Source organism: Venturia canescens, chromosome 4 (genome assembly GCF_019457755.1).
Source record: "Venturia canescens isolate UGA chromosome 4, ASM1945775v1, whole genome shotgun sequence".
Classification (NCBI taxonomy): Eukaryota; Metazoa; Arthropoda; class Insecta; order Hymenoptera; family Ichneumonidae; genus Venturia; species Venturia canescens.
The window spans coordinates 18,785,348-18,809,411 of record NC_057424.1 but is presented as its reverse complement, the minus strand read 5'-3'; the positions used below and the strand labels follow the sequence as shown (position 1 = coordinate 18,809,411).

The window sequence follows — 24,064 nt, the reverse complement described above, 5'->3', positions numbered from 1 at the left end:
TCATTTAAAATTAATAAACCAATCACAGATTGAGCTTTTTCATTGGACTTTTGACAGCAACCGTGTCAAGCGGTTCCTTGACATTTCACTGGATTTCCGTACGATTATTCAAAAATCGTTGATTTTTTGCCATTCGATTTTTTTTGTTATCGCACTTGCTTATTTTTTTAATATTTCGGTAATTCATATTTCCGAGTACTACACGACGATTTTTTTTCCATAATTTTTCCATAAGCGTCGAGCCGCTGCCAGCGCGTCTTTGAGTTGTCATAATTTAACGTATTTACTCGAGCTTAGATTCTATTTTTTTTTCTCAAATTCACACATTTTTCCAAGACGAATCTCATTCGTTCGTTTGCTCCCCGACGTTTTTCACTCGCTCGGAGGAAGCAGAGTAAAGAAACGCTACTAAATAGGGGAGACCGGGGCAAAACGGGATACCCGAGAAATGAGAGAAATTTTTTTGTCTTTTGTTTTTTCAATTTTTATCCTAGTCCGAAAAGAACATGAAACATATTTTTTCCAAAATATCTTGTTTTTTTTTTATTCTGATTTTTTTTTTTCAAAAATTAGTTTTTCTTTGATTCTCTTTTTTTTACATCAATTTAAAAGTGAAAACGTTTTTGCACAGATATACAAAAAGTATTTGTAAATCTGCGATTACTGCCTCGCAGATATATGCTTGCGGAATCCATGATTCAGTGGATAAAGAATACAAATTTTTACAAAATAAACATTGGCAATCTTCGTTATTATTCATATAATTAATTTTGAATTGAATTACGGAGCAGGGTGCGCTCGACGTACGTTAGAGCGTTGTAAGCGCTGAGATCGCTTTCAATGCTTACAACGGTAAGTCGGAAGCGCTCGGTTATGGGTGTAAAATACACCCAAGGCGCATTGAATTAAAATCATAGTAAAAAAAATTTCATGAGTTTTTCAGGGGTAGCCCGTTTTGCCTCAGATTTTTTTTTTTTTTTTTTTTTTTTGACAATTGAAGAGAATTCCAGTACATTTCTTAGTTTTTGGAAGTAAAAAATAGACAGAGCTTCCCAAACTTCTGAAAAGTTCAATATTTCCTTAGGTATCCCGTTTTGCCCCGGTCTCCCTTATATCATAACATAATAGCCCACAATGCTGCTGGTAACACTCGGTTGTATTTACGTTGCCAAAGCCCTCTCGATCCTACTAGAATGGGAAAGCACGATTTACGTGTGCGTACACGGAATTCATTCTCAGTAATAGTTCAGACAAAAATAACGATACAAAGTGTCCATAAAGGCAAAATTGCACGTCAAATCTGGCTCGCTCGGTGCGCATGCATACGATTCATATCGGTGTACATATTTTTGGAGCGCCGTAAGATCGGAATTGGCAAGCGAGCAAAAACGTCTATAAGCGTAACGTCGTTGGCACGAGGCGCCACAAAATTGATCGTTTGTCTGATTTTCCTAAAAAGAAACTTCGTTGAGGGTGTTGCCTTGCGATCGATTTTATATACTTTCGAGAAATTTTTCAACGGTTCATTCATCTCTTCGAGGCGGCGTGCCATCCTCTGCTCGTTCGATGCTCAAGGCTCGTGAGCAGATTCGAAGAAAAAGCTGCGTGATTCGGATCTACGCGAGAGAAGCAAGTTAAAAGCTGCATTGATGAATAAAGACGGGAATAAACGACGCTGAAGTTTGCAACGAAAATAATATTTGTAATTGACGACCAATTTTTTATTTCACGAGTCATTGGCGGAGAGCGAAAAACTACTAATTGCGGATTAATCAGGCAACGGAGTTGGAGAATTAGTGCAATTGTTGGAGAGTTTTTTCACATCGTTTCATTGAACTCCAGCAAACTTCAGTGTCATCGAGGAGGAAGAATAAATAAAGCTTTATTTAATCTTTGATGCCGGGGCTCATATTTCGATCGTTATAAAACGATAAAACGTGACGATGCTCTACTGAAAATTGTACAAAATGTAATGTGTGCAATCGCGAACACGAATAAGCGTCTGTGCCTGTACCATATAAATGAACAAAGTCTATCTATGCTCGTTCGCAAAAGCTTCCGGTACATATCACGTTTTGTGTTTAACCGTTGATATCGCAGCACCAACGCACCTATTATTACTGATAAACTTCAATTCGAAAGCTATTTCGAGAATGGGATTGTTCGCGACGGGACATTCTTCGTTGGAGTTACGCCACGAGAGAGACCTTGGTTTCCGATTAATCGTCTGTTTCAGCTTCAGCAGGCCTTCCTCTCTCTCTCGCGCACACACACACACACACACACTCACACATTATTTGCAGATAAAGTATTGAAACAAGAGAACAACGATATTTGACGCTTTTGTTACAACCCTACGATGGGAAGGGATTACTAAGAATCTTTATCGAGTTTTAATGAAAATGATTGTTGTTATACGCTCGAAAAATGACGCAGTGAGATCAAAGAAATGTTTAATCGAACGATACGATAAGGCGAGAAAATACGCAAGGATTCAAAGCAATAAAGCAAATCGAAAGATTTCGATTCTCGATATAATTCAAGATACGAATGATTCTGCACGAAAAATAATCGTGACGAATCGAATGAAGAGCAACGAAATGGAGAGTTATGAAGAACTGGGCGTGAGAGATCGAGCTGGTCCGACGGCTCTCAAAATCGTTTGACAAATCGATTTGACAAAGATCGCCTGCGCGTATTCCACGCACACGAAGACGCGCGTATCCCTGAATGCGGTTCAATCGCATTTCGTGTAGATTTGTAATCGATTCGATGAGCGGCGGAGGAACGAGTTGGAGTGGTGGGTTAGATTGGCGCAAGGCCAGTGTTGGTATGTTGCGTAACTCTCTCTCTCTCTCTCTCTCTCTCTCTCTCTCTCTCTCTCTCTCTCTCTCTTTCTTTCTCTCTCGCGGATCGTCAAATTGTTCGAGATGCGAGAATATCGTCTACGGCTCGCGAGTATCGTGGACATTCGTTCATTCTCATGCGTGTACAAACATGCGTTGATATCCTATCTAATACGATTATTTATGTTTACCTAGTTACGGGGGCCGTCAGACTCTCAACTTGTGAACGGAAAGTCGATCGTGAAAGATTTGGCACTCGGCCAAATACTCGTCCGACAATTTTATATTTCCAATTATTTTCACACGATAGTATTTTTAAGGACTCGCTTCGATCGACGTCATCCAATTACTGTGGGACTTGACATCTTCTATTTTATTTTCTATTATTATCATTCATCTCTCCCTCCAACGTTACGTTTACTCAGCCGTATTCGGCAAGTATTTGGGGCATTCCAGGCCGAATCGACCACTTTTCAATCCAGCCTCTTTCGTTTCGGCGGAAACTTTTTTATCTTTCTTCACTGTGCCAAAGAAATTTTCTAGAATTTTTTCAAGTTTTTTTTTGTATTCAAAAATAATCTGGTTTATCAAGTAATTTTAGCTACTTAATCTGTAAGGAAATCAAAGAAAAAAGGGTAGGTAAAGTCTAAAAGGTAAAATTGATTAACCTACTTATAAATTTTTGAAAACCCATAGAATGACCGAAAATTGGCCAAATCATAAATTGTATTCCATTTTCTTTGTTTTCAAATGTAGTTCAGAACACTACAAAAAATCTTAAGGGCCGTTTTCAATTTTTTCTTATTTTTTCGGAAAAATTGACATTTTTCGAATGATTACCAATTTTTATTTTTACAATTATCATTGTTATTCAACTTTCAAAGTTTTCGAAACATTCTAGGAGATTTTCAAAGTGTACTCGTTAAGGGTAAGCTGTATCGAAAAATTTTTTTTTTTTTGTAATGGAATAAAAGAACGGAAAGCGATAAGATCTGGCTTTGAAAATTCCAGAGAATCTGTAAAAAATGTCAAAGTTTCTTATGGAGAAGAGAAAAAGAAAATAAAAAATTGCTCTCGTCCCAAAATTTTTGTTTTTTATCTAAATTCTCAAAAAAAGGCACGCTGAAGATGGATTTGTATAACCTTTCGATATTTTTTTTTTTTTTTCAAGTACATTCGAAGACAGAACTTTGAAGAAAAAAAACGTCCCAATAAGTCGATTTTCTAGAGCGAAAAAAAAATTTGAAAAAATTTTGAAAAATTTCTTTGGTCCAGTAGAAACAGTATTTTTTATAGCAATTAGAATTAATTGGTCGACATTCGAATTCTGTACTCGACTGATAGAGCGGTAAATCATTATATTTTCATTGAATTCTCAATTAGAAGTTGGGTGCATTAGCTTTATCGATTGTGCGCGCAATCGAAGGACACGTAATATGAAGAATGCTTCGAAATCCAATGCGTTTCTCGTGATAACGCGGCTGTCCTTTTCGCACCTTCCGCATCACGCGGAATAGTATATCAACTTTATAAAATGTGAGTGCGAGCTGACTACCGAGCAGCAGGCTTACTCTTATTCCTTTGAATTTGAAGTGAAAGCTTTTGCCCCCGCAACGAATCGAATTCGCGTCGCACAAGAAAAATCATAATTTATCGCATCACTCGTGTGCTTGAAATGACGAATAAACCATTTATTTGGATACGGAAATCGAAGAAACGAGTCGGTTCCCTTCCGAACCTTTTTTCCCAATACCCATCCTTCGTTATCGATCCATCGTCAACGGACGGCAAATTTTATGGTGTTTCGTTCCGACAGCGATCCGAAATGAGCTCGTAAATTTTTCTCCTCGCAGAGCAAGCGTAACAAAAGAGTCGAAAATGATCTAACATTTTTCCTATCGTGTTTGTTTTCGGTGTTTTTTCCAAGAGCTGTAAAGATATTTGGTGGGGAAGACGGTGGAGATCGAAGGTTATTTCGTTACGCATTCAAACTTGCCGGATAATAGTATCTCGAACGCGAGCATTTAATTGGTTATCGTACATTTTATTATCGCAATATTGTAGTATATATTTTTCGTCCCTTTTAACTCTGACGAAGGAACGAGGCGTGACTACTTTTCGGGTCTTCGGGTTGCGGAGGATTCAAAAATGAGAAACGTCGCCGAGCTTGAAACACGCTCGGAGAGTGCGTGCGTGTGTGCACATGTGAGAGAGCAAAGCGCCTAGCGTCTGTCTAGGAAGCGACGTAACGAAAAGACGGACAGACTGTGAGTGAAGGAGAGAGCGAGAGGGTCGTTCGTAGGGAGTAGTAACATAGCCCAGTAACACAAATCGGTCTCAGCCCGGTAGATCAGGGGTTCTCAAAACGTCCCTTCCCGTCTTCCCTCGCGGTGGTTCGAAAGAGTGTTGGGAAAGGTGTTGGAGTATTGCGCAAGCTCGCGGGGCTCCCGTTAGCCGGGAGAAGTAGAGTATCGCATACGTAAAAAAGGAGCAGGCTCGTACGTGTGTATGTAGCGGGTTGAGAGCGCACACCGTTGAAAGAGCGAGGTCGGGGAGCGCGGTGAGTCGCGAGAGCTTGCGCGGTTATCGCGGAGGCTCTGGGCGAGCGGTCGGGCGGGGGAGGCGTTCGCACGGACGCGCGCACTCTTCGCCGAGGGTTCTGGAGAGGCTCGGCGGGGGTGAGAGGAGCGGGGCTTCGGGGACGTTGGAAGTGGGCGAGCGTCGAGAGATTGGCGCGTCGAGGGTGGGGGCGACGAGAGCATATCTCGAGCAGTCTTCGCCTCTCGGAGTGGGGACGAAGACGAGCGAGCCGCGCAAGCTCGCGACGGGGCATGGGACGAGCGTCAGGTTGACGGGGAAAAAGCCCTCTGGCATCTCGCGAAGGTACCAGCGGAACGAGGGCCGCGCGAGAGGAGAGAGACCGACGAAACGGGCTCTCGGAAGTGGGGCGAGGGGCGCGCAGGGACCGCTCGTGAGAGCGAGCGAGCACGAGGGCACCCCCCGGCCTCGCGCCTGGCTGTGCAAAGCCCGTGGGATACCGGGTTATCGGGGAAACGAGCACGATTGAGCGAGAAGAGGGGAAATTAAAAGCATACCCGGGTGGTGGTGGGGGTCGTACGGGTCGATGATGCCGGCGCGGTCCTCGACGACGCGAAACACCAGTCAGTCTCTCTGGTCCTCCCGAAGCCGCGCCGCCGCTAACTTCTTTCACATCGAACACCGCACACGCCGCAGCCATGGGTGACAAGGTTTGTGCGACCAATATCAACGAGACAAACAAACAATTAACAAACAAACAAACGTACACCCGTTAATGCTGTTACGGAAAAGTTGTTACCACATTTACTCACGATCAGACGAGGCGAGTCCAAATGATTAATGAAATATCTGAGAGAGTCACGAGAGCAGGGACCGACCGACGTGTACTACTTTTTTTTCAACCTTTTTTTTCGTACCGAGCAATACAGACGAACATGACGTATGCACGAGTAGATTTCGGTACACAGGCTTGTCACATGACCTATGTATGATCGGTGTGTCTGCGAATATGTGTCTGAGAGAGAGAGAGCGAGCGAGAGAGAGAGAGAGAGAGAGATAAAGAGCGAGTGCGCGCGCGTCCCCAGGCAGATTTGTCATCGCAGTGACAGTTTTATTTTTCAACCTTCTTCCATTTAGAATCCATTCCAATTAAAATACATTCGATATCGTACGAGTCTTTTGATGAGATAAATAAATGTAGTGTGAACGAGAATGAAAGATGTGAAAATGAGTCGTGCGCTTGCTTAATGCGAGTAAGGCTAATGTACGAAGGATAGGGACAGCCGGTGTGACTCCAAAGGGGGTAGTAGGTGAAATTTAATTGGGCAACATTCGTGTCAAGTGCTCATTAAGTACGTCCAGTGGCATCGTGAAGTAATGAAATGTATATCGAAAGAAAAAGAGGAATACGTTTTCGTGTGAAATTATCAAGTTCGTGCGAGCCGAGTTGGATCTTTTTTTTTCGAACTGTTTCGTTGGAGCCGTGATCCTGGTCGAGGACTCCAAGTGAGAAATAATATAATGAGGCGGAAGCATTGGAATAATATCGTGTTGATTGAAAATCATGAAAAAAAAAGGATAAAAGATAAACTAAATGAAAAGGTAAAGGAGCTCCGAGCTCGTTGTTACGCGGCGGAAGGGGCGGCGGATCGAACGTCGGTACGGGAAGCAACGGGAAGGCAAAGATGGCGGTGGCGAGGGACGAGCAGGCGAGAGGGGCTTTTGACAGCCAAGACGGAAGTAGAGTGACATGCGCCGTTGTATTATGCAGCAAGCCTCCGTAATGTCGCGACTGTTATGAAATTTTTTGGACTCTTTTTTTTTTTTTTTTTCTCGTTTTTACTTGCGACCCGCCTCTTGCCGGACGAAGGTAGGATAATTTTATGAATTGCACGCGCGTCGGTGCACTGTCACGTGGGCGCGGGGAAGGTACGCTCGAATTGGTAGGAACTTGGGAAAATTTGCTTTCTCCTCGTCACTGCCACTTTCCCCGGATAAATTTGGACCCCGCGGACGAATAATCGTGATGCCAAATTTTTGAATCGATCAATCGCACATTCGAATCGAACCGCGGAAAGTTGTTTCTCTCGTTGTCCGAAATGTTACGAAGAGCCTCCCGGGGGCATCGGTTTTCGAAGTAAATGCCAACGAAACTTGCTGGATCGATGAAATTTGCTTGAGCTCAAGGGATGTACGAAGCGAGGAAGAAAGTGGATGGGAGAAAAAAAAGAGTGAGATCCCATTGTTGGAAGCATGGAAAATTTATTGATTCGTTATTGGTCGAGTGTACGCGCGTGTTTGTACGTGCAAAAGATAGAAAAATGAGTAAAAGAGGGTGGAATACGCTGCTAAAGAGGACCTTCGATCGAGGGAGGGAACGAGAGAGTGGGAGAGCGAGATGGAGAAGGAAGCGAGAGAAAGAGAGAAGAACGGTCGGACGGGTCGAATCGGTCGAATCGTCTACTCGCCTGGGAAACTTCTTCTTCTTCTTCTTCTTCTTTCGCCTTCTTTTCCTCCTTCATTCGCAACTCTCTCTCTCCCTCTCTCTTCGTATGCCATCGTCCTCTCGACGTTCAACGCGATGGCATACAATTCTCCCTTATCCCCCGGTGGTGCTTCGCAGTGATCGTCTCCAACAGTGCCGATTCTTCCGGGGTGCAACCTCGAGGAGGAAAGAAAGTTTGAAAGAAAATAATAAATAAGCACCCACCGCCGCCGTTGAAAACCTCCTGAAGAGGGGCCCTACCAATCTTCGCGTCGAGTTTCCTGAGATATTGTGAAAAAGCATCATGGTAACTTTGAATTATCAACCGCAATTCCCGCACGTTATGCAACCCATAACGAGATAGAATGCGCTCCTTTTTTTCTTTTATCGTTTTCCCCCCTCTTAGCGCCTTCCCCTCTTCGCTTCGTTCGATCGATCCCTTAATTTTAGATCGAATTATTCTTTCTTCCTTGCTTTCTTATCCCTCACGTTTTTCGCCCCCCGGTATTAGAAGCATTTTTTTCCACATTTGTTTTTCCACACCCCCCGATCGGAGCTTTACTTTTTTCGTAGGATTTTTCTACTCCCGGTGCTTCCACGAATGTAGTTGCTCGCTCAATGTTTCGGAAATTTTAGAAAAGCGCTTCATAGACGCTCACCAGTGATATCAATAATGTTGAGGATACGCGGTGCACGACGCGGTGTCGTTCCTTCCTTTCTGTCATTTGCCTGTCACGAAATATCGAACTTTCTGCTCCATCGAAAACGCACTCGCGATCGCGCTCGATAATGTTTCTCAACGAGAAAGGTGTTGTTACGCGCGCGCGCGCGGTTTATAACTATAGCTGGAGAAAGACTTTAAATCGAGCACAAATTGCACACCGGGCTGGCAACTCCCGGGGGAACGTCGCGCGACATTCGATCGATCAGGATGAGTCAAGGATGAAAATCGAGTGCGCCCATTCCGCTGCCTGTTTTATGCGTCGCTACAGCTGCGGACTTTCAATCGAGTTGGATTTTTCTTTTGGAATTTTAACGCAAACATGAGATTTTTTAAATGGATTTTGTAGGCACTTCCGAATCCTTGATTCTTTCGAGAGTTTTCAATCGCGGTAACAAAACGATGCGAAAAGTGAAGTTTGAGCGATGGGGGGGAGGGATGGGCTCGTCTCGGCGCGGACGAACGCAGCATTCGTCGATCCCGCGTCAGCTTCGATTACGAATTTATCGAAAAAGCCTGAAATCACAGTTTCGTGGAAGGATCATTGAAAAAAGAGAGACGTAAAGGATTCGCCGATGACGCCCGCGTCAAGTTGCGCTCGACGATTCTTCGGCGAGTGCTCAAACGAGCTTGAAGAATCGCTCGAGATCGCCTTTTCGTAATAACTCAACAACTCAACCACCGCGATAACGACGGTGCAGCCTCATTGACTAATTTTCAATTGGTATTGGGCTGAAAAGACACATTGTTCGGGAAGGATTGGAGCGGAGCCGTTCGGCGCAATGCGAACGTGTGTGCGCCAACGCGTCATCGGTAATCAACGGATGTTTTGTAACCACACGTCGGGAGGAAGGGAAAAATAATGAGACTCTTATCGAGTTCGCCTGCTATTTTCGTCCCTCGTATTTTTTACTTCCACCTCGATGCGTGGATCATAAATCCGAGAATAATTGAAGGCCGTTACGAGTATCCGTGGAGCTCCGAGTCCTCCCGATGCTTCGATCTCTTTTGAGAGAACCAGTGATTTTACTGTTTCTCGAAAATGCCACCGTGCGCCGTGACTTCTGCGCGCGCCACTTTCACGCAATCGTTTCTTCTGTACCAGCTCGCTCAGCTCCCCCGCGAGTCACTTCGATGCCCTACCAAAGGGAAAAATCGTTCTGCCATTCGATCCCGGCCTTCGCGCTCGTCTCTCCCCGCGTTCGCCATATTTTAAAAAATTGACCGAATTTCCTCGGCGAATTCGCACACTGGCGATTCGAGCCGTAACCAAATTTCGATCTCCGCCTCGAAACGAGACTCCGTAGACGAAGTCATCGTTCACGAATCAGCGAATGCATCGTCGATTCGATCCAACCTTTTTTTCGCATGAGCAGACATTTTTTTCGTGTCTCCAATCGTGTCAGGAGATTACTCGAAATGTCGTTATTCGTACAAATTTTATGGCCGAGTACATTATACTCGGACATATCGCGATGAGCTCGATGTACGCGAGGACACATGTGAGCCGAGCGTAACGCGTATAACGTTCCGTTACCAAGGACGTGTACCGTCAATTGGTAAGGTCGTTCTTTTTAAGAGGCCCTTACCGCCTCGTTTTCCATTCATTGAAATTTTACCGACGATCGTCATCTCGCTCGCGCGCTTTTGTCGCTACGATACGTTTCCGCCTGATTAGTCCGACGTACCAATCTCAAAATACCAAACTCGTAGATCGTTCGTTTTACAATGACGATTGGATGATAAAGCGGCGATCGCGATGGGACCTCGTTTTTTCACGTTCCTGGGTTTCGGGTCCCGAAATAATGCGATTCACTTTGCGATCAGCTGATTTTCTCTCCATTCTCCTCATGATTTTTAACAGGCTCTCGGGACCGGGGAGAATTGGATTTTCAGGGGACTTTTCAGCGCATCAGAGTTGCAGGCTTTGCCACAAAAGCTGGGATATCTGTGATTCGATAACTGTTTTCTTCCAATCGGTTTACGGTTGGAAGGTTCCATCTCGTCGGACACGAGGTCGAAAAAGTTGCCAAGAGTAAAACGAAATTTTCCCGAGTATCGACGAAACGGCTTCGCAAAGGTTGAACTTGGTGATAAACGGAGTTGAAGCCGCTATACCGAGATGTCAGTCGGAAATAAAAACGTTACGGAGAAAACGACATTGAATGTGACGGAGGTGCGTCAAAATGGCGGTAAATCGTCGCCGCTGGTGGAACTATCGTTGTAAAAAGTGAGAAAAAAGTGAACAAATGTGATGCAAAGGAAGAAAGGGTTGAGCCCGGCCGCCCGCGCGCGCGAGTGGGCTCTAAAGAGTTTTGCGTAATCGTGCAAGAGCGTCTCGTGGGTGTGATCCTGTAACGATAATCATTATCGTCAGGGACTAATAATGCTTTGTTATCCGCTATATTTTATCGATGAAATTGAGTATGCAGCCTCGCGTTAGCCTCCGCCGTGGCTCTCTTTCAGCTCCGTTCGTTCTACTCTCGCTCTTGTCCGTTTCGTGTTACATAACGTCATTGCAAGGGTTCGGATATCGGGCCGTATCGGCGCTAAATGCAAGCGTCAAAAGCGTCTCGCGTGATGCGCGATCGATCGCTGCGGGAACGGCGAGTGTCGAAGATTATTTGAAAACGTGTCGTCGCGAAAAGAGCGAAGAACCGAACACCTTTGCCGGCTCGTGTCAACGACGACTGAAGCATCCCTGACCGGGAGCAAGAAAAGTTGAATCGAGCGGAGAAGGAAAGGATGGAAAATCGATGAAAATTCGCCTCGGAATGGGGGAGCAGATTCGATCGGAAGTTTGAATTGAAATTTGACAGGAAGGACGCGCGAGAGGGAAAAGCGACAGGAGCGCGAAAAGAAGCAATGAAATTCGGTTATAAAGGTATTTTATAGCGACTCGTGAAGACCGTGCGCGTGTTCGAGCGCCGCGCAGTCCAGCTGCCCGCTGGAAATAAAGTATATGTAGAACGATGGTGAGGTTGGCACGCGAGGGAGGGGCGAGTTGAAAGATATTTTCATACGCGAGTGGGAGGGTTGCATTCGCATGTACATGGAAATGGGCGTAAGTGTGGGCGAGCGGAGGCAGCTGGTCACGGCGGGGTTAGTAACAGCCGAAGACGAAGCAAGGGTCGCAGACTAGAGGGCGCCTGGAGCGTGTCCGCCTCCTGGGGCACCTATCGATCCTACCCTATTTATAATTCATCTTATTTCGATTCGTCACGACGTACCTTCCATTTTTGTCCCCTTTGTTACTCGAGCTCTGCACGTTCTACAAGCGACTCTATTTATACACGGGGAGCAACAAGGAAACAAGTGTGTGAACGGTGAAGTAAAGATTTTTTTCGATCCAACGACGAACGGGGCCATTAAAGTGTCCTGGTAATGAGACGAAACCATTCGACACTTTTTTTTCTTCATGTTTTTCGCGAATCGAGGTGCCTTCGATTGATACGAAATAACTTTGTCTTTTGACGCATACGAGACTGCGGCCCCGCGGAACGGGGATAAATTCGGGAAAATGAAAATCTGTTTCCCCTCAATTGCCACCTTGAAAGACTTCTGCTTAGGCATTTATGGGTCTTCGGTTGAAGCAACACCAGTATTTTCATTCCCTTCAGAGGTTCCGTCCCCGGACTAATCCCCGGTCGTTGGCCTGCGTTCCCGACGTTTTTTACGCCACTGACGCATTTCCCGGTACTTCGATGCTCATTTTTTCTATCCTCGCAACGCTCATTTCGCACTATTTACCCGCAAGTTTGTTCCGAGGATCGACAAAACCGCATTTCCCATTCCAAGTTCCATTTTCAGCCATCAATCACGAATGTTCCCTCGGCTGATCAAAGATCGCTGCTCTTTCTTCTACGTCTTCATTGTCCACTTGTCCAATAACACTGGCCTCTGGTTATTACTTCACGAGCCGTCTTCACAGACGTGGTCGAATCTGATCCCGGAAAGACAACCCGCATGAGCCGACTAATTTTCACACACCGCACTTGGACAGCTCGTTCGACAACGACTGTGACACATTTGCGCTCTAATCGTCGATCTCATTCAGGTTATTCAACGCACAGAGCTTCCCATATTTCACGCCTTTGTCGAGGGCCGCGTAACGTCTGTTCGGTGGGAAAAAGGCCGAATTTCAAGAACTCTTTTACACCCTACAACGAATCTTCAGAGACAGTTGAGAAAAAAGTTGTCCATCGGTGAAGAGTATAAAAAAAAACGGTATAAATAAAAACAGAAAAAATATTTGGCATGGTGCTCTCTTGCACAATTGACCAGGAATCTGCGAGACGATTTTTCTCGATTTTTCGCATTTTTTGTGACCCTTGAAAGTGAAAACACTGATTTTCGCCTTAAAGATGAGCCTATTCGTCATTGTAAAACGAATAATTATGAAAAATTGGAATAAAGCTCTCGCGGATGCCAATCGTGTGAGGAAGTAACATGCCAAATTTCAAAAGGATCGGTCGAGTAGATTTCAACTTTTTTCCAAAGTGCTTCAGCTACCGTCGAGTTAATAATTGGTATTCGAATTCGAAAAACTCAGTAAATCCTGTTCATATATTGATTACGTCACAATCGATAAATAGATTTTTATTATCCGCAGCGTTTAGAAAATTATTGAATTTTTTTTACCGAATTGACGTTACCCCGCCCTTAAGACGGCCCTTCACGCTGGAGCAACATTTTCCAATCTCAAAACCAATTTCAGAAACTCAACTGATGTCTCAACTGACGTGAATCGAGCAAAATTTTTCCCTCGATATATCCGTGTACGTAAAAAAAACGAACGACGACAAATTGAAGTAAAAAAAAAGACTGAACAATTGTACCAGTCCGAAGAGTGAGCGTTGAAAAGCATCGGTGAACTCGGACGGTGACACGTACGAATGATGTATCGGAGCAATCGGTACGAGGAACTTGCCGCCTCGAATTGATTCGCTTTTCATCCGCGAGTCTCGCTCTTCCACTTGTTCATTCGTAACGCATCGGTGTACGCATGAGCACATGTATGCACGCATTTGATTCCCCGTTCTCATCATCTCGACTGCTCGCGTCGATCAGAGACGACGGCAAGTGCGTACTCGCGTATATCCGTCCGACCTCGTCTGCGTGAATAGGAAATGAATCGTCGCCGGGCTCTGCAATTCTTCGTTTCAACTCTTCCCTATACTTTCGTACTTATCGAACGCGACTCGTCCTGCTTCCATTGATTCTATTTTATCATTTTTCACTATAAGTATAATATTCACCAATGACGTGATTTTTCACGGATTTATTTTGCTTGTCGAGATACTCGAGATTTTGTCCCACTTCGTACGAAGATTTCGTTGCGTTTAAGGAAGTTGAGGCATTAGAATGAAAATGATGTCATCGCTTTTGAACCGATTGCATCTTATAAAGTGAAGTGTAAACAAAAAATCAGTTCAATTTTCAGACAGTTTAGGAGCGTTGTTGCTGAGAAAAATCAATAACAATTTGGTCCAAATAACATGTCATCTTATGGAAGTCAAGACACATTCAATGATATCTCCGTTAAAAATGATGCTAAAAATATGAAATTTTTTGGGCAACATGAGCACGGCTTGCCGAATAATGTCAATTTTTTCAGATTTATCAGGAGATTTGCTGAGATTATATTAATAATAATCTGTTTTCCGTGCAGTTTTTTGAGGCTAGGATCGTCACCGTTCGTGTTTTCGACTGAGCTTTCACCAGTTTTTCGTCTTTTTTTCCCCAACTTTTCTTTAAAGTGTATGCAACATTGCCAAACTGTAAACTGGCCTAACTTTTGAAAGGTACAGGTCATCACTTTTGGGTAAAAAAAATGACTGTACAGCCTCAACTTCCTTAACTTTTTCTCACAACGAAAGCTGAGCTGCGCGGACGGAAGAAAATCATAATTTTTTTCCCCGGTTAGTCTTCGATCGATTATCCAGCAGATCCGGAAATGAGAAGACTCCTCCTCCGTCTCGCGTCACTATCATTCCGGACTCGTGTATGTATTTATATTTATATATGCGTATACTGCGTATGTATACAGAGCGATGCGGTCTTGTGCTCTTTGGCTTAAACGACCAATCTCTCCCTCGTGACCCAATTTGTAAAACTCTTGCGCTGGATATGCGCGTTGGGCATTCTCGGTGTTACACAAACGTCGCTTGATTTAGGATGCTCTCGCAAGGCCACGACGATGCTACATTCGATCTCTTCGCTTCAAAATGTCCATCGGATGTCGCGACATTATTCATTTTTTCAGTATTTCGATGCTCATTCAAATTCCAACTTGCGAATCATCCATTTTTTCGTACCTTTTCGTAGCTACAACATTTCAAATTTCGTGTTTTTTTCCTGCGTATGATTTGACGGGATTGCTGGATTTACAGCTTACGCGATCTCATCAATTTTCTCAACGTTTCCGAAACTCGGTCGCCTCGATTCAGTGACTCAAAACTTCGACCGAGATTCGTGCTTCGCCGATCACCTGTCGAAATATGCTTATCGCATTGTCACGAAGGATTTCGCGATTTCGAGCTCGCATTTTATTATTCCAAGAACGAGAAATGTTTTTAAATCTACTTCCAACCGAGTATAAAACACTTTCGAGTCATGATATTTTCCGTTGTGCTCGCGAGCGCGAGAAAAGCGTCGAGGCACCTCTGATTGAACAGTAATAAAAAGAATGGATTCTTTGTAAACAATCTGAGAAAAATATTCAGGGATAATCGGCGTTCATTAGAATTGTGAATGTTCGTAAGGAGGGAAAAGGAGTAGCGAAAAGACGCGAATGATGAGCACAACAAAAGGATCTTTTTGCGGGCTAATTAGCGTTTTCGTCTGAGAAATGTTTTTCCACTCGAGCGAATGCACTCTCGTTCGCGTTTTCTCCTGCGTCTTTTCGCTTATGCCCCGCATAAAATATGGAACGAGAGAGATTCCTGCAATCATTAGCGTCAACTTTGTGTGCAGAGAAGTAAAAAGGGAAGAGCGACGGAGGCCTAGAAAAAGGGCGAGAGAGGGGTCGAATAGAAATGAAGAAAAAAAGTAAAAGGAACGCCGAGGGCGAAGAGAGGAAAACCGCACGAGTTGGCGCCGGGGCTGGATACGACGACAGTCTGGCGCTGGGGGGTGCAGGGCTACGTCGGCTAGTTGGTGCACGAGCGACCGACGTAGCAGCGCCAACAGCAGCAGCGACGACAGCGCTTCGGGGGACCGTTGTGAGCGGTGGCCTGGTTGCGTATTGATCCATGAGAGACTACTCGGCTCTTTCCCGAGAGCAAGAGAGCAGGAGAAACAAAGAGAGAGAGAGAGAGAGAGTGCACAAACTTCGGATGGAGAACGCTGGCTATGGATGCCGGGATTTGCTCGGGTCAGGGGTGGCCAAGAGTCTCCAAAGTGCGCATGCGCGAGAGCTTTCGACCATCGACCGCTTGCGAGCCTCGCGAGTTTTCCCTCTGCCATTTTATCTCTCTCTCTCTCTCTCTCGCTACCCTCATTTTTTCTCTCTAGGTTCCTCATACACCCACGAGCGTATTACTCGCTCTCTGCCAGCGGCGAACGTCACCGCGCGGTGCCTGCCACCCCCGCGGCAAAACCTCGCTCCCTTATTATCTTTCCCTCCACCCTTTTCCTATTCGCGTTCCTTCATTTTTTCTCGTACCTGGCGAACGTTGTGCAACTCCTAATCGAATCGTTTCGACCCGAACAAGGGAGTCGGTCCTTCTGTACGATCGATTTTCAACTATCTCTTCACCCGCGGTAGCGACTTGATTTCCAGACAGGCGAGATCGACGAGCGGTTTCGAAACACCTTATGCCGGGTTCGGCTGCTCCAAATATTCGTATCTCGCTCCAGACACAATCGCTCCATTTTCAAGAGGCGACCATAAATCCGCCCCGAATATATCTGCTTCCGCATTTCATGGCGAACTCAATTTAATCTTCTCCGATTCGCTCATATTGCTGTGATTCCAAAATAAAGCTTATTTGCGAATAATTTAATACACACTGTACGAAAATACGTTTGGTCAATATCATTGAATCGTGTCTGAGAACGAAAATCGGCTGTTTGGATAAGGGGAAGGGATTAGAGAAAGTAGGTTAAGCGAGGTTTCGTCGAGGGTCGGTGTGTACACGAGTTTTCCTTGGGGGCGACGACCCAACAAGCGTTACATCCAACTCGATTAAACTTGACTCTTCGTTGGTTCATACTTAATGTGTATTCTGGATAATTCACGCTCCCGTTATAACACGGAGGAAGAATGATATTATTATTCTGGGCATTCCAATTCAATCTATTTTCATCATCCATTTACGCACGTTTCGCTGCGTACTCAAGAGAATCCACCATTTTTCTTCATTTCCTCAACGAACGCGATGAGCGTCACGATTTTATATACGTTCTCAATCGAGATCGGCCGCTTTTCCGAATCAGTGACAAAACTCGTTGAAAAAATCGTTTTGAAACATCGAGGATGTACCAACGCGAGGACTGTTTTTCGATAGCGCTCTCATTTTTTCGTGTCTTACAGTCCAAGATTTATTCCTTATGGATGTGACATTTCGAGAGCCTTTATCGACTGTTTCGTTGAAATATATATTAAGGAAGTTGAGGCTGTACAGTCATTTTTTTTACCCAAAAGTGATGACCTGTACCTTTCAAAAGTTAGGCCAGTTTACAGTTTGGCAATGTTGCATACACTTTAAAGAAAAGTTGGGGAAAAAAAGACGAAAAAATGGTGAAAGCTCAGTCGAAAACACGAACGGTGACGATCCTAGCCTCAAAAAACTGCACGGAAAACAGATTATTATTAATATAATCTCAGCAAATCTCCTAATAAATCTGAAAAAATTGACATTATTCGGCAAGCCTTGCTCATGTTGCCCAAAAAATTTCATATTTTTAGCATCATTTTTAACGGAGATATCACCGAATGTGTCTTGACTTCCATAAGATTACATGTTATTTGGCCCAAATTGTTATTGATTTTTCTCAGCAACGACGCTCCTAAACTGTCTGAAAATTTAACTGATTTTTTTTTACACTTCACTTTATAAGATGCAATCGGTTTAAAAGCGGTGACATCATTTTCATTCTAATGCCTCAACTTCCTTAACGATCGAAGAGCACAGAAATTGACGTGTCGCTTATCGCCACAATGACTTACTGGCCCCTTCAACCATCTTCGACTCAAAATTTTATATATTTCTAAATGAGATATCAAAAATTGAAACTGTTATTTACATTAATTGAATCGTGGGGAATCCAACGGTACGTTAATAAAAGCGGCCAATGGCCATCCGAATTAGAAATATTTAGTCGAAGACGACGAAGTGACAGTCGTACTTTTTCAGGTTACATAAGGTGATTTCTGAGATCTAATCTGTCAACTGAGTACGTTCAATGTTGTCAAACGTTGCCTTTTCGTCATGTACTATCGAATCATGTGAAAATATTTTCTGTAATGAACTTAACATTATTTCCGATTAAAAAATTAAGATGATGTTTTTTTTACTAATATTGTGCCATGTATGGATGACCGGGGGGGATAATTGCTTGAAAAAATATGGAAAGACTATATCAACTGACTAGTACGACGCGCATGCACATCCTTAAGGTAGATCGTGCCCGTAGGATCGTATTTTATTCGATTTTCACTTCCTAATTGAAGATATAATCACTTTAAAATGTCGGAGTTATTAATTCGATATTGTAGATACATTTTTTCAACTTGTCTTTTGGCGAATGGAATTACGAGCCATTAATTAATTGGGGATCTATCACCGACCGAACCCGAAATTTCATTCGTCTCCGACTAAAGTTTTTTATGTAAAAAATCGCTTTAGAGAGGGCAAAGGGTAAACACAAAGGAAATGGATGAAGGAAAAAGTAATAATGAAACGACAGAAGGCTGTGACAGGAATGGGCCAAGCCAAGAAGAAAAATATTCCGAAATGAGCAAATGCGAGGTTATACGAGTGCTCGTTACCAATTTCGTTAAATTTTTAACGCAATATCAAGACAATCGTCTCGAATTTTTTCCCAAACCTTCATTAAATACTTCATTATTTTTGTGCACGTTTTTCATAAACTTCGTAAGAAGCGTTCATTCGTTATATGGAAAGATGAACAATTTTTCTTCGTATTTAAAGGCGTTTGTCTCAATAACCAATAAGACGAACCCTTTAAAATTTGATATGCGAGTCAGTCGAGTGCCCATTGAAACTCTGTGTAAATTTCAAGACTCTTGAGAAAATCGTTTGGTGCATGAACTACCTTAATTTTTTTTTTTTTCATTTTTGCACGTTCCGTGCGTACGTTTCTCTACCGAGGGAAATTTGTCGAATGCAAATAAAAATGAGTTGAACCGAATCTAATGAAGATTACGAGCCACAGCAGAGATGACCGTGAAACATTAATTTGTCCGTTGATAAGACGAAATGGTTATTTAAACGAACGTTCGCAGCGCCGTAGCATCTACGAATTCTGCTTGGACTTTCCTGTAATTTTTATTACCACGAAGATTGGCCTGCTCCTCCCCCTCGCTCCTCTCTTTCCTGCGATAAAAATATTGGCGCGCAAGCTTCTTCGTGGTTTCGCGGCAACTAATGATCGCGCCAACTTGAATTGACGCAACGTGCCTCCATCCTCCTACGCGACGTCGCACGCGCACGGGACGATCCGTGTCGATATTTTCCAACCCTTAGCAGCCTCGGAACCTTCGTGCAATTATTTTCCACTCTGCAACGACTCTACGGAAACGCTTTCGTTCGCCAGTGTCACAACGACGAGACTGAAGTTTGCAACGTTCCAGTCCAACGAAAATTACGAAAAACAACATTTTTCATTCACCCATTTTTCATTTCCCAAAGCACCAGTCCAGTGCAGACCGAAAAACTACGAACTGCAAATTCGACAGGGCGAACGAAACTCGAGAGTTATTGCAATTGAAACTTGAGCGTCATGACACGATCCGCGTACAAGTACGAAGCGCACCGTCCCTAAGGGGGATCGAGGAACAGAACTGTGAGGCAAAGAGACCCGTCATATAGGTATTAATTTATTCTCGTAAGCTCATCGTCAATTATATTACAACTGTACGATATCGTTGAGTTTTACTCTCACGTTCTCGTGCACGCACGCACGCGCTCTTTTTATTCGCGACGCTCCCCTCCCTCCGTCTTTATCGCGTTTTCCTAATAATCCGCGAGCGCGTGTACGCGCACCGGGCCCTGTCCCTACGACCGCGGTGTCCCACGCGTATCGTTCCGACTCAATTTCGGTCATCCCGAATTGTCACTCGCACTTCGAGCATTGTTTTTTGCGAACAATCACGTTTCCCCGGTGCAGCGCGCTTGTACGATGAGTAAAAGTCCCCGAGGAAGGTGCGAAAACGTCAATGTCAATGTATAGAGCGTCTACGAAATCAGGAGAATTTCGGAGCGCTCGGCCTACGATTCAACCTCGTATACAATCGACCGAAAGGGAGTAAACCATAAAGTCCCTGCGAACAAAAGTACGACGCGATTACCGCGGCTATTGTCATCAATGAAAATGGCCTTGCGACAAGAATACGTTGGCTTTCAAACGCGAACGGAAGCCTGCCCGGGCACCGAAGCTTCCAGGCGAAACTTGGATCGAGATTGATCCATTTGAACGCGGAATCGAAGGTTCCACTTGAAAACAAAACGAATGGTGCATCCTGAGAGCAGGAGCGGTCGTCCAGCTTCTCGCCCGCCCCGTCACACCTTTTTTTCAGGCCCCCGGCACTCTTGTGGCGCGCCGAATCGAACGTGAAATTTCAATGCTCTGTTTTATCATTCGATTATCATTTTTTTTTCAAACTTGTCATCCAACATTTTTTTATTTTTCTTTTGCACCCTATTTTTTTTACAGCATGGCCGGTCAGATTCATACCGGGTCGCCACATTACCCAACGTTCGCGATGACAACAAAACCGCTGATGGAATGTACAAGGTATCCCCAACACCGAGATCACGGCCACTCGTCTCCAGACTTTTCTGTTTCATCTAAGCGAGAACATTTTTTATTCTTCACACGCTTCTCCATTCTCCTCTTTCTCTCGATCTTTAACAATGTTCTTCTATTCTCTTCTCTCTCTGCTCTCGGGCTTGATTAATCACCGATCGATGAGTCTTTTTCTCGCATTCTCTCCTACGCTCCTAACGGCTCAAATCACCATTTCCCGAACCTATAACACGCTTTTGGGAAACAAGTTCGTCTCGCGAATTCGCGTACTTGCCGCTCGCTGTTCGACTCCGGAATTTTTTTAACGGCACACACATTCGTTAAGCAATCGTGTATCTCGTACAGCATTAAGCTGGCGGAGGACCTTTAATGACGGAAAACATTTAAACAGATTATTCGTCGTTATCACGGATTCCAAAAGGTTTAATGGCAAAATAGCCAATTGGCGTGAACGTGTTTGCGATTAATCGTTGTCATGAATTCTTGTTGAACCTCTTCGAATGGACGAGCATTAAAAAGAATGAAGATTCGGTACCTCCGGAGGTTTGTCGGTGATCCAAGAATCATAGTAACTCGATGGCTTTTGACGTACGATTTGAATTTTAGACTCGAAAGCTGAGAGAATAAAATAACGACGGATCGAATAATCTCCAGCTCGTTTATTTTCGGTGTTAACTTTGAGCAAATTTATTTAATAATGGTTTTAGAGGCTCGTTATGATGACGCAGACGAGTGCTTTTCCTCGAACGTGGCAACTGGCCTTTCCAAGAACTCACCCCCTGACCCACTGACGCTCGATGATGAACCTTCCTTCTCGCCATCTTCCAATATCTCGTTTCTGAATTAACTTCGTTTTCGTTCGATAATTCCCGTTGCATCGAAAATATCGACGAACGATTAAAAATTGTGCGAGATATGAGCTTAATCCCTCCTCGAGAATGAGAATAAACTTACTTGCTTATCTGGTGCTTTCGTGTTTTCTTGTTCTCTTCGAAATCCATCGACGCAACGAGTTTGGGTATGCACTTTGGTGGATCACTAACAAGCGCACATTTCAACACTTTTAACACTCGTCTCACGAGGATGATGATGCACCGCGTCTCCAACGCAAAAGAACTACGTGAATTTCGTTGGGCGTGCACAAACGTATAAGCATCGCTTTCGTTTCGTCGCAACGGTTTGTTTTTCCTCGTTTCCTCGGGATATCGCGTCTCGTCGGTTGACGTATCGAACGAGATTTTTATGAAAAACCAAACGAAATCGTCGTGCAAGAAGAACGCTCAAAAAGAAGTGATTTTTTGTTTTTATTTACGCTTTTAAGTCAACCCTCTCCACGCTAATTAGAGTAAAGCTCGATGCGGCTGATAAATTTGATTGGTTTTAAAAGTTATAATTTGAAATCGTTGGGCGAAAATGCTTCTTGTCCGTAATAAAATAGATTTGAGTACGGGCCAGCCGAAAGAGAAAACAATAATGAATGGTCCGTCGGTGAAAGGCGTAAAGTAACTGTGAGCTGCACGAGATCGAGACGAGAAGAACGTCCTAACTCGTTTTAATTGGAGGAGGGGTCAATAAGATGTGACTTATGAATTTGCATCATCTGTCCGCAGCATACGGGATAAAAGCGCGTTCGCGTGTGTTATTCGTGCCACGGCAAAACGTTCTCTTTCTCATATGGCGACACTAATATTTCGTTCTCGCGCTCTCGATTTCGTGCTGGAAAGGTGAAAAAATGTTGAGATTTTTAATGCTCCGTTTGTTTGTTTCGATAACGCAGTCGCGGCGGAAGGCCCCAACGAAACGAAAGGGGGACAATTTGGATGACTTGAAACAGGAGTTGGATATCGATTTTCACAAAATAACTCCTGAGGAGCTCTACCAGAGATTTCAGACGCATCCAGAGAACGTAAGTTATCCGCGGCAACGCGTGTAATGAGCACACCACGATGGATTAAAGGAAAATAATAAATCTGTGTATTATTGTGATTCGATGGGAAAACAGGGCCTTAGCCATGCGAAAGCAAAGGAGAATCTGGAGAGGGACGGTCCTAATGCTCTCACGCCGCCGAAGCAAACGCCCGAATGGGTGAAATTCTGCAAAAATTTGTTCGGCGGTTTCGCCCTGCTGCTGTGGATCGGTGCGATATTGTGTTTCATCGCGTACTCGATTCAAGCCTCGACGAGCGAAGATCCGAACGACGATAATCTCTACCTCGGTATTGTACTTTCGGCGGTGGTAATAGTTACGGGCATATTCTCGTACTATCAGGAAAGTAAATCGAGCAAAATCATGGAATCGTTCAAGAACATGGTACCCCAATTCGCTACCGTATTGCGAGAGGGTGAAAAGATAACTCTGCGGGCGGAGGATCTCGTGCTGGGCGACGTGGTAGAGGTCAAGTTCGGCGATCGTATTCCAGCGGATATAAGGATCATCGAGTCGCGGGGTTTCAAGGTGGACAACAGCTCGTTGACCGGTGAGTCGGAGCCGCAGTCAAGATCGCCCGAGTTCACGAACGAAAATCCATTGGAAACGAAGAATCTCGCATTTTTCTCGACGAACGCGGTCGAAGGTACGGCCAAGGGAGTCGTCGTGTGCTGCGGCGATTCGACCGTGATGGGTAGAATCGCTGGTTTGGCATCCGGTTTGAACACCGGTGAAACACCAATTGCCAAGGAAATTCATCATTTCATTCACCTCATTACCGGCGTCGCTGTATTCCTCGGTGTAACCTTCTTCATAATCGCTTTCATCCTCGGCTATCACTGGCTCGACGCGGTTATTTTCCTCATCGGTATCATCGTAGCGAACGTACCGGAGGGCCTGCTCGCAACCGTAACCGTATGCTTGACCCTCACGGCCAAGAGAATGGCCTCGAAAAATTGTCTCGTCAAGAATCTCGAAGCCGTCGAAACGCTTGGTTCAACATCTACCATTTGTTCCGACAAGACCGGCACCTTGACCCAAAACAGAATGACCGTTGCTCACATGTGGTTCGATAATCAGATCATCGAGGCCGACACGACCGAGGATCAGTCCGGTGTACAGTACGATCGCACCAGTCCCGGTTTCAAAGCACTCGCCAAAATCGCTACCCTCTGCAATCGCGCCGAATTCAAACCCGGACAAGAGAGCGTGCCCATTCTTAGACGCGAGGTTAACGGCGATGCCTCCGAAGCTGCCCTTCTCAAATGTATGGAGCTCGCGCTTGGCGACGTTATGGGAATCCGTAAGAAGAACAAAAAAGTTTGCGAAGTACCCTTCAACTCGACCAACAAGTATCAAGTCTCGATACACGAGCCCGATGATCCCAACGATCCTCGTCACTTGCTCGTCATGAAGGGAGCACCCGAGAGAATCCTCGACAGATGCTCCACTATATTTATCGGTGGCAAGGAAAAGGTTCTCGACGAAGAGATGAAGGAGGCTTTCAACAATGCTTATCTCGAGCTCGGTGGACTCGGCGAGCGTGTACGTCA

At 44.5% G+C, this 24,064-nt stretch overlaps 1 protein-coding gene across 7 annotated transcripts in view; it reads left to right on the top strand.

The window, feature by feature from the left end:
- The window catches only part of Atpalpha (sodium/potassium-transporting ATPase subunit alpha), a 67,409-nt gene that overhangs the window by 26,921 nt on the left and 16,424 nt on the right, over window positions 1-24,064 (top strand). For 3 of the 7 annotated variants that reach the window (XM_043418145.1, XM_043418146.1, XM_043418144.1), the window contains 3 exons: window positions 20,492-20,572; window positions 22,362-22,490; window positions 22,587-24,056. In XM_043418145.1, the coding sequence (XP_043274080.1) occupies window positions 20,492-20,572; window positions 22,362-22,490; window positions 22,587-24,056 (1,680 nt within the window). Of the gene's footprint in view, window positions 1-5,954; window positions 6,095-8,007; window positions 8,177-20,491; window positions 20,573-22,361; window positions 22,491-22,586; window positions 24,057-24,064 lie in introns of those variants that run through there. The other 4 variants (XM_043418150.1, XM_043418147.1, XM_043418149.1 and 1 more) reach the window with 4 other exon arrangements.